Raw genomic sequence first — 11,213 nt, 5'->3', positions numbered from 1 at the left:
GATTATCCTTCTGTGAATCCATCCCATATGTTCACACTAAGGACCACAGCCCACTGGTCAGACTGTCCCAAAGCTTCTCTAAGACTATCATTTACAGTTTACCACAATTCTGAAGCCTGTCTCCACATTATGTTTTTTGTTTTGTTTTGTTTTGTTTTGAGACAGAGTCCCTCTATGTAGCCTTAGCTGGCCTGGAAATTGCAACATAGACCAGGCTAGCCTTGAGCTCACAGAGATACCTGCCTCTACATCCCAAGTGCTAGAAGCAGAGGCGTGCATCCCTTGACCAGCTGCCTGTTTCCATTTAATGGATAAGGAAACTGAGGCCTGGACGGGTTCATAGGCTCACGACCACTTCACATAGATATGTGGCAGAATCTCAGCTGGGTTGGTGTTCAAGTGCGGTCGAGCCTCGGAATTCCAGTGAGGTTTGGCCCTCAGTAGGGTGGGTGAACCCTGTGTGTCCAAGAGTTCTGTAGCTGAGAAATCAACCAACCAGGGACTGAAAACACTCAAAAAAAAAAAAAAAAAAAAAAGGGTTAGCAAGATGGTAAATCCAGTAAAGGTACTTACTGCCAAGCTTAACGACCCAAGTTCAATCACTAGGACCCAGTCTTCCTGTGACCTTCCAATGTAAGCCATGATACACACACCCTCCCCTGCCACTGCCTCCCCCACACAATAAATAAATAAATGTTTTAAAATTTTCAGGAAAGAAACCCTTGCATGCAGTAATGCACACCTGAATCCCAGCTGCAATCAGAAGGTCAAAAGTTCACAATCATCCTTGGTTAGGTGGTGAGTTTGAGACCAGCCTGAGCCACATGAGACCTTGTCTCAAAAAAAGTGTAGGGGGGGCAGAGCTTGAGAAATGGCTCAGTGGCTAAGAGTGCTGGCTGCTCCTGCAGGGGACCTGGGTTTGAGCCCCACCAACATGGTGGCTCACATGTCTGTAACTCCAGTTCCAGGAGATTTGACACCCTTCTCTGGTCTCCATGGGCACTTCACACATGTGATACACAGACATACATGCAGGAACATACTCACGTGAAATAAAAATAATTACTTTTAGCAATTGAATTATCCACTTTAACTTAAATATCTCAATGAAGTATTTCAGCATTGAAACAATACAAACAAGTTACAAGGAAAAATAAATGTGTTTGATGGAAATTGAAGGCCCCTGTAAGCTACCTCCTGGGTGTCTCTTGCCCCCATTTGCCACTACCTGTTGCCCAAACTCTCATTTCCACATCTGGAGCAGAACCCACCCCAAGATTCTTAAGCATGTTGGGAAGGGTACTCTCATGTGGTGTTAAGAGCCCCACGTTAAGCTGGGTAGTGGTGGCACACACCTTTGATCCCTGCAGATCTCTGTGAGTTCAAGGCCAGCCTGGTCTACAAAGTGAGTTCCAGGACAACAATACAAAGAAACCCTGTCTTGAAAAACCAAAGGGGGGGGGGGAAGGCACATTAGGTAGTCACCTCAGTTAACCACCTCAGTTTGTGGACTCCTATCAGCCTGGGGCGAGGCTCTGGCTATTAGGAACTTGTGTTCCTTTATCTACTTATGAAGTCCACCCTGTCTCATGTGGGCAGGGCTCTGGGTAGGGATGGGACTTAGGACCTTTCTGTGCTGTGTGTGTCCTTATCAGGGAGAGCCTGAAAACACACTGCTGCCACTCATGGTCCTGGGCCGGCTGAAAAAGCCCATCTGCACCCTTGTGTGGCCCAGAGTCCTTCATCTCCCACTTTGCCCCACTGCACCTGTAGAGGGTATCTGCCTAGTGCCCCACAGCAAGCAGGAAGGGCTCCACTGAACTAGAGCCTGGGCATTAGGGTACCACCCATGCAGTACCAGAGGCAAAGGTCCAGGGACTCAAACAAAGGATGCTTGAGTCAGCCCTGGCCTGTTGAAGATGCCTCCAGCTGAGGCACACAGACGATACCCATCTCCCAGCTGTGTGCTCCTGAGCCAGTCGGCTCACCTCTGACCTGGTAGGAGTAAGGTGGGCTGCTTTTAGGATTTCAGGGGTACAGTGACTCCGGGTCAGCACCCAGCAAGCAGGCTGGGTCTCTTTCCCCCTGCTTTTGATGGTGGAGTACAGAGTGGGTGTGGGGCCAAAAGCCGAGGAGATCACAGGGCACACTGTCCCTGGCCCTCCTCTCCTTAGCTCTCTCTCTAGGTGCAGGAGCTGGAGGTGGAGGTCCAGGCCAAGAGAGACCAAGGAGGGAGCTTCCGGAGCAGAGGCCCTGGAAGCGGTGTTAAATAGGCTTGGGCCAGGTCTGGGGGTGTCCAGACCAGGAGAGGGGGAGCTGGAAGAGACCAATTAGTCAAATGGCTGCAATTGGCCATTTGGAAGCAATTAACAGGGTGTCCATTACCATATTATGCCCCCCACCCCCTGCATGCTCTGCTAGGCTCTGCTCTGTATGAGGACAGCCCAGCCCAGCCCAGGGAGACTGCAATGGAGGCCCAGCTCTGGTCCAGCACAACACACACTCAGGCTCCCTGGGAGGGGAGGGGGCGAGGGGGGGCAGCATCTGAGGCCAAGCAGTGGGTCCATCCATAGCCTGAGGGAGGGTCTGGGGACATCCAAGGCCAAGAAGGCAGGTGATTCGAGATGCAGGAAAACCTCACTGGACAAGAGAAGGCTTATAGGAAGCAGGCTAGGGATAAGAGCAGGGGTTACTATCCTACCTACACCAAGGCCTCCATCACAGGGATGAGCTGGGGTGGGGTCTGGGGTAGGGGTGAAGGCAGTTCCTTCCAACTATCGGGTGGAGGGTGAGTAGAAGGACCCATGGACACTTACACAGGGCCCAGAGGAAGACCCTGGGCCAGGAGTGTGGATGCCTTAGGGACAATTGAGGACCAGGCCAAAGTCAGCCAGGACCAGAGGGAGGGCCTGAGCTGGATCACCTGCTGGGCCACTGAGGTCCTTTACTCTCAAAGGCACCTGAGGCCACGATCTGGTCACTGATGGTGGCAGTGGCAGGGATCTTAGTAGGGGACGCTCTACTGAGTTTCTGACCCGGGCTTAGAATTTCATAGACCGAGGAAGTCAAAGTCTCAGAGGGTTACACTGTATGGGCCGGGCCAGCCCATTCATTCACTTCAGGAATGAATTTTGGAGAGCTACAGTGCACTGGGCTGTTCAGGAGAAGACAGAGTAAAGGACACACCCAGCAGGAAATGTGGGGGTCCAGACAAGGATCAGGAGAGAGGCTCTGAGCCCAGGTTGTCCAGTGGGATTCCTCTGGGTCCTCCTAGGACCAGCAAAGGAAAACATCACACTGTCTCCCCAGACCCCCACTCTCTCCTTCCTTCTGTGTGTGTGTGTGTGTGTGTGTGTGTGTGTGTGTGTGTGTGTATGTGTATGGGTTTTGGTTTTGAGGTTTTGTTTGTTTGTCTGCATGTAGGTATTTGTACCAGCTATATGCCTGGTGTCCTCAGAGACCAGAAGATGATGTCAGATCTGTTAGAACATTTTACAGACATTTGTGAGCCATCATGTGGGCGCTGGGAACTGAACCCAGGTCCTCTGCTAGACCAGCCAGTGCTCTTAACCAATGAGCCATCTCTACTGACCCATCTTAGCTTTGTTTGTTTGTTTGTTTGTTTTTAAGACAGGGTCTCAAAGCAGAGGTTGGCTTCAAATCTGCTTTGTGGTTGAGGCTAGCCTTGAACTCCTGGATCATCCTGCTTCCACAGTTTGAGTGCTGAGATGGCAGCCCTGTCCCAGCACACCTGGCACAGGGCTTCTCTTGTTCAGGCACAGGACAGTAGCTGGCTCCAGGAGCTGTGCTAGAGGCATTCAGAGAGGCGATGTCCTCCTGATTCTTCTGTGTCATTACGAGCTTGGGCAGCCAGCATGTGCCAGGCCAGTGCTGGTCATCAAGACACAGGGCAAATTGCCCTGCCGACCCATCTGTCCTGACAGCTGTCCCTGTCCCCTATAAAGCAGATTCTATCAATGCCTGACTCCAGGGCTTTAGCAATTCGGTGGCTTAGTCTTTAGACTGCTCAAGAGTTCTCAGGAGCCTGTCCTGGGGCAGAGAGTCTGCAGACCCCGGCCAGAGCAGAGGCTCTGGGACATCATTAGGATACTCAGCTGTGGGGGGGGGGGGGGGGGGAATGTGTACTCAGCATGCTGGAGAGGTCTTACTGGGGACCTGCTGCCCTGTGTATGAGGTCTCAGGTGGAAAACGCCCCAGTGTGTGCTATTAACAGCTTCCTTACCATGGAAGTCTCCCCAACACTTCTCGGCATCTCACATCCTAGGGGGCCTCCCACTTGACTCTTCCCAGAGCTCAGCATCAACTTGGGAGGCAATGCTGTGACCCAGGCCAGTGGGCCCTCAGGGTAACCTCACCAGAGCACACCTATATGAGGGTAGTTGCTGACCAGGTAGGGTGAGACCTTTTCTGACACCACGGGAAGTCCTTCTCTGAGGCCCCTAGCAGATAGGGAACTGAAATCAAGAGCTCAGGGCCCAGGAAGCTGAGCCTAGACTCCTACTCAGTCTGCCAGGTGGGTATGCTGAGGTCCTTTGTGGCATCTTCTCCCGCTTCTCTTCTTTTGCTCATCTGCATCTCGGCATTTCTCCACCTCACCCATTTCTCTATCTCTTCGAGTGGATTTGTCACCTGCCTCCCCAACTCCCATTTCGGTCTCTGCCTGCGCCTCCAGGACTCTAGGCTCTAGGGCTCTCTGACTCTATTGTCCCTGCTCCTATCTGCCCAGTCCCCTCTCTGGACCACCGTTGGGACAGATAACTCCTGTTCAAGGTGTGCATACTTCCCTTAGTGCCTTCGGGTCAGGTAGGAAACTACAACATAAAGAGTCCTTTGGGCCCTTGGGCCACAAGACTGGGCAGCTGAGGACGAGCTGCTCATATGAGAGCAGCGACCTGCACAGACCCAACCCCGGGTTCCTCACGCGCCGCCCTCCGCAATCGCTCTGGATTAGGCGCCGCCTTTCAGGAGCGTTTGTCAGCTAGACTTCCCCGCAAGTTGTTTGCGCAGACATCAGTCATCCGCGGTCCCATTGTGCACCCAGGATTGATGTAAGGCGGGAGGGGGTGACAGGGCCTGGGGCGGCTGCCTTTAGGCCTCGCTCTATAATTTTCCGAGGCATAATTGGTCTGGGGGCGGGGGCGGGGCGGGGACCTTTCAGAGGCGGGAGGGGGCGCAGGGCGCGCGGTGGAGGAACGGCTGCCCGACGGCGCTGGCCGGGGCGCTGTGAGCAGGCGACGCCCGGCCTGAGCCCCGCGCCCCTGCCGGGGACCACGGCTGCCTTTTGTTGCCAAGCGCCCTTTCTTCAGAGCGGTGTGCGGCAAGGGAACACTCCCCCCATTCCTGGGTGAAAATTCGAAGTCTTCTCTCTCCACCTTCCTCTCCTCTTTCTCCGCACCTTCTCCCCATCCCTCTTTCCCTCTCTCCACCGGATCCTTTCTCCATCTCCACTTTCTCCCCATCTCTCCTTGTCTCTCCTCCCTCCTTGACTTCCTCCCTCCCCTGTCCCCCACCTTTTCTCCGTCCTCCTCTCCCTCTCTCTCCTCCCAGCCGCAGTCCGCACGGCCTGGCTCGCCGGCGTGTGCTCCCAGCGCCGCGCCTTCCGTGAGCCCCGCGCTGGCGCAGCCGCCGCCGCCGGCGGGCGCGATGCCGGGATGGGCCTGATCTGGCTTCTGCTGCTCAGCTTGCTGGAACCCGGCTGGCCCGCAACGGGGCCCGGGACGCGGCTGCGGCGCGATGCGGGCGGCCGTGGCGGCGTCTACGAGCACCTCGGCGGGGCGCCCCGGCGCCGCAAGCTCTACTGCGCCACCAAGTACCACCTTCAGCTGCACCCGAGCGGCCGCGTGAACGGCAGCCTGGAGAACAGCGCCTACAGTGAGTGTCCGGCCAGAGGTGGGCGGGAGGGACTGGCGGCCTCGACCCCCTGTCGCGGCGTCCCAGGTGGGAGCAGAGCTGAGGTTAGTCCGAAGACGATGCCTCGGTCCCAGCTACGGATCCCAGTGACATGCCTCGCCCGTCACGCTCCCCCAGGGACTGCGCGGGAGGCGACCACGGTTCTGACACATTTGTATTTCTCAGTGAAAAGCCGTTGGACAAGGATTTATCGCCCTCTTTATTGTTTTGACGACCCCGGGGAGCATGGCCAGTCCCTGCCATCCTCCTTGCTCTTAGACGATGTTTCAAGGACACTCTCCTGGGCAGAGCTCGGTTTCCGCGACGCGGCGTCCGGCGACAGGCTTGCCCCTCGTCCTGCGCCCTGCAGGCGAGCGCGCGACAGGACAGGCGTCCCCGCGTGTTTTGGATGCAACTGGCATGCACTCACGGCCCGCGCTCGGCTAGACCAAACCCAGCACCGGTTCTCGATTCCTGCAGGGTTTGGCTCGGTGGGTGCGGTACACGTGAGCCGAGCTCGACCCGGAGCGTTGAGCGCCGCGTGGGAGGGAGGCCTTGCAGAGCTCACGGTGCCCGGGGCGCAGGAAGCTGAGCTGGGGGCGCAGGCGGCTGCAGGAACCGCAGCTTCCTCCTTCAAAGCCGCAGCCCCGCGGGGGCGTCCTGGGGACCAGCCCCTGCCTGGCCTGAAGCGCGGGGCGCTCCTCACGCACACCCCCTCCCCAATTGCCTAGTCCGGGGCGGCCCCAGATACAGAGGAGGGGCACTTTCACAGTCGCCCCTGGGGCACCCAAGCGGGTGCTCTTCTGGCGCCAGCTCTAGAAGCCGCACCCTGCACCGCTCCAAACCGTGGCTACGGTGGAACCTCAACTGGTCCTGGTTATCTGGACTATGCTGGGTCCCGGGCGGGCGCCACCGACGCGCTCCCTGGAAAGGGAGGAGTGAGTCCTCGACCCACTATTCCAACAGACATTGGCCTCTCTCCCAAAAAGCACTATCCCGTTCACGGGAAAGGCGCTTGGAGGATTTTTTGTTTGGTTGGTTTCACGTTTTATTTGTGTGCCACGATGTACGTATGGAGGTCGTTGGACACTTCCTGGAAATGGTTCTCTACTTTCACCATGTGGGTCCGGGAATCGAACTCAGGTGGTCAGTCTTGGCGGCTACTCTGCCATCTGGGCTCGGGGACTGTTAATTTTCCCTCCGCACCTAGGTGCTTCTGCCCCAGACTACCTTTCAGCACTCGTACTTGGATCTTTTGCCTGCCAGTGGAGGTAGCACTCTGGCTGGACTGCATTAAGCACTGGCTTCCACAGGAGTCTCAGACACCTCCTCTTCTGGAGCTCCATCTGCCCCGGGGTTTAGATGCCGCACCCCCCCACCCCCAAACCATTATGTGTGGCCTTGGACAAGTCACTTGTCCTCAGCCTCGGCTTGCTAGAGCCAGCCGATTCACAAGAGCACAACGAATACAGACCGAGTCTGTCTGCCTTTGTTGCACCCAAGGTGCCTAACGGGCAGAACACCCCCATTGTGTCTTCTTCGGGGGTTAGGATTCATGTCTTTGGCACAGTGGCTGAATGTCCCCTTCTTCACCTCCTGTCCAATGCTTTCTTCCTACCAGGACTTCCAACCCCTCCACCATGACCTGCTGCTGGTCGTGGCTGTCCTCCTGTCCCAGCTTCCTAAGCTGGTGAGTGTTAGCACAGGCTGAGGTTCTGCTCAGGCAGGTGACAGACCCTTCCTGACTCTTTCCAGGCATCCTGGAGATTACTGCGGTGGAAGTGGGCGTGGTGGCCATCAAAGGGCTCTTCTCTGGGCGGTACCTGGCCATGAACAAGAGAGGACGGCTGTACGCTTCGGTGAGTCCCATCACTAGTGGGCAGGTGCTGATGGAATAGCCATCGGGCTTGAACATCTGGTTGGGGGCCAGAAGGGATATGAGCGGTAGAATGCTTGGCCCTGCCAAGCCAGGTCATGCCAGACTCAAGCTGGTCCAGATCCCTGGGCTTCTGAATGCCTGTCCAACCTGTCTGAAGTCAGTCTCTTTCTCTGAGTCACACTGGTGGAGATAGGAGAGCATGGCAGCATGGTCCCAGATCTCCATGCAAGTGAATAACCCAAGAAAGCTGGGCACTTGAGGGAGGGGAGGTCAGAGCACTCCTGCCCTGCATCTGTGGAAGGAAGAAGATGGGTACTTGGCCTGTTCTCAGGTTGGGAAGGCAAGAGCTGTCTGACTTAGGAGGGGACTGAAGGGCTGGAGAAATGGCTGTCAGCCTGAGGACCTGAGTGGGTCCCCAGCACCCATGTATCAAAACTGGCCAAAGTATTGTCTGGTCATCCCAGCACTGGGGGGAGGAAACAGGGCATTCCCTGGGCCACATGGCAGCAGATGCTCTGGTGCCTCCACACCCCTGAAGTGTGATAGACACACACCCATGGCCGAGCAATGGGTCCCAGCCGCTGCAGAGCTGGGCTGGGGATTTCCCCGCCTCTTGGACCCTGCATCCTGTCCCACTCTAGTGGGAGTGAACTCAGCTGACTTTACATATGAACCTGGCCCTCCCCTAGAAACTCTGCTATGAGCTGAGGTCTCAGGTAACCTCAGTGACAGTTCGTATCTTCCTGCCCACAGGGAAGAGCATAGTGGAGTGGGGACATGACTGTGGTTTCCTAGCTTCAGGGGAGCAGGGGATGGTGAGGTCAGGGGTCCAGCTGGCTGGAGTAGCACTTTCCAGAGACCCCATCAGAGATGGTCTCATAAACCTGCAGACAGACCTGGGTAGAAGGCCCCAGCTCCTTTCAGCTGCCAGCTGGCCTCTAAGGCTTCTCCTGCAGGCCTGTCCCTGGCTCCCTGAGTGCCCAGCGTGTTTGCCCATGTGCTGCATCCCCGGGCCAGTGACAACCCCGCAATCGGTCTCCATCCCCCTAAGTCATAGATCACAGCTGCCCAGAACTTCCAGTGCTACAGGAGCAGGCAGAATGCAGCATCCTTCCCCCGACACACACTGAAATCAGCACACCCTTCACGCCTGCTCATGGTCTCAGCTGAGTCAACCAGGAGCCATGATGGACCTCCTCCTCTCTTGGCCCCATATCCAGTCCATCTCCACGTCCTCAGGTGTGCTCCTTGAGTTGCTGTCTTCAACACACACCTCACCTCACCTCCTGCTGCCTAACCCCAGAAGCGGCACCTTGTCACACAGGCCTTGTCCCTTCCCACCTGGAGCTGCAACAACAGCCTTGGGATTGGGTGACGGGCCTGTAGCTTCTCTGCCCTCCAGCCCGTCTGTTCATTGTCTACCATCCACCCATCCATCTATCCATCCACCCATCCATCTATCCATCCATCTATCCACTCAGCCAGCTATCTATCCACTCATCCATCCTTCTACCTATGCACCCATCCACCCACCCAACCATCTATCCAACCAGACATCTATCATCCACCCACCTAACCACTCAACCCATCATCTGCCCATCCATCCACCTATGTACCAATTATCTAGTTACCCATCCACCCATCCATCCATCCACCCACACACCCACTCATCCACCCACCAATGCCCCACCCACCACACATCTATTCAGCCAACACTCATCCATCTACCCATCTATTACCCATCCATCATCCATCCATCCACCCATCCACTCACTCACCCACACACCCGTTCAACCACCTCCACCATGCTCTGTCTACCACACTCCAAGCACTGAGCCCAGTGCAGGGCTACACAGCAAAAGGGGGAAACTGCCCTTCGTCCTCAGGAGGGTTAGAGGAGGGAAGTCACTTGGAGCAGGGCATAGTCTTGGGAAAGGTAGGCTGGCTAGGCTGCATAGACATTGGCAAGTGTGGACAGCTGGTCCAGGCAGCCTCAGGAGAGTAGGAGGCACTGGGGAGGTATGGTCCTGTGGACAACATGGCCTCCACGGCTGTTATCTGTGGCCTCTCTCTGACAGGAGCACTACAACGCAGAGTGCGAGTTCCTGGAGCGGATCCATGAGCTGGGCTACAACACGTATGCCTCCCGCCTGTATCGCACAGGGCCCAGCGGGCCGGGGGCTCGGCGGCAGCCTGGTGCCCAGAGACCTTGGTACGTGTCTGTGAATGGCAAGGGTCGGCCACGCAGGGGCTTCAAGACCCGCCGCACACAGAAGTCCTCCCTCTTCCTGCCCCGAGTGCTGGGCCACAAGGACCATGAGATGGTGCGGCTGCTGCAGAGCAGCCAGACACGAGCCCCGGGAGAGGGCAGCCAGCCCAGACAACGGCGGCAGAAGAAGCAGAGCCCAGGAGACCATGGCAAGACGGAACCCTTGACTCCTAGGGCCACTCCAGGCACCCATCGGGAGACAGGCGAACTGGCTGTGGCCTGAGTGGCCACCCTAAGAACTCTCTGAGGTCAACCCCCACAGGCACCCAGGATCATCCTCTTGGAGGTCTGGCCTCCCCACCCTTGTCACTGGGTTGGCTGCTTGGGGGCCCAAGAGCTTGCTTGTCGTTGGTGGCTTTCAAAGAGCAAGTGCCAGCCACTGAGGGGCTTGAGTCAACGCCCCTGGAAGACTCGAAGTTCAAGATGTGTGTGGGATTACATGGGAGGGAGATTTCACTGCAGGGGTGACCCCAAGTCCTGGTGGAGCCCAGCCAGGCAGTCCTGGCAACCTGAGGCAGTGGACAGTGGAAGGAGCTATGATTCAAACATTCAATGTGTCACCCTGTCTTGCTATCGAACAGCTGGGATACAGGCTGAGGATACCTCGAGGCTCCACCTGAGGCTTCTGCTGAGGGTGGGGAAGGCCGTGGTCTGCAGGCTTCACTGCAGTGTGTCAGCAGGCTATGTACAGAGAAAGGGCTGAGGTGCTGCATGCATGCATGTGCATGTGTTCATGAGTTCTTGTGTTTGCAAATATCCACAAGTGTGTGTAGAAGAGTGTTGCTGTATTCCCAAGAGGATGTGTGTGTACGAGGCTGGACACACACTGACCCTGGACTTCTGACTTCCCGACTTCCGTGTATGTGTGAAGTGTATAGTCTGTGTGGGTCGAGAGGAGAAAAGAGGTTTGCTCAGTTTTAAGATCCCCTCCCTCCCTTGTGTTAATTTCCTCATTGATGTGACCAAACACCAGACAAGACGCTTCATATGGGAGAAGGGATTTACTTTGGCTCACAGTCTGAAGAACACAGTCCCTCATGTGAGGGGGAGGTGTGGTGATGAGGGCAGACCGAGGCTGTGGCGGCAGAAGTGTGCGGCAGCCTGCTCACATCTCCATGGAGCAGGAAGCAGAGAGGGGGATGCTGGGGCTCATCA

General features: G+C 56.4%; 1 protein-coding gene across 1 annotated transcript; it reads left to right on the top strand.

Moving 5' to 3' along the window:
• Positions 1-5,586: 5,586 nt before the first annotated feature.
• Fgf3 (fibroblast growth factor 3) lies at positions 5,587-10,638 on the top strand. The gene is made up of 3 exons (XM_028872469.1): positions 5,587-5,892; positions 7,666-7,769; positions 9,868-10,638. The coding sequence occupies exons 1-3, from the start codon at positions 5,673-5,675 to the stop codon at positions 10,279-10,281; spliced, it is 738 nt and encodes a 245-aa protein (XP_028728302.1). The 5' UTR covers positions 5,587-5,672; the 3' UTR covers positions 10,282-10,638.
• Positions 10,639-11,213: the final 575 nt, after the last annotated feature.

Source organism: Peromyscus leucopus, chromosome 1 (assembly GCF_004664715.2).
Source record: "Peromyscus leucopus breed LL Stock chromosome 1, UCI_PerLeu_2.1, whole genome shotgun sequence".
In the NCBI taxonomy this organism is placed as follows: Eukaryota; Metazoa; Chordata; class Mammalia; order Rodentia; family Cricetidae; genus Peromyscus; species Peromyscus leucopus.
The sequence above is the reverse complement of the archived record's forward strand: the minus strand, read 5'-3'. Positions and strand labels throughout refer to the sequence as shown.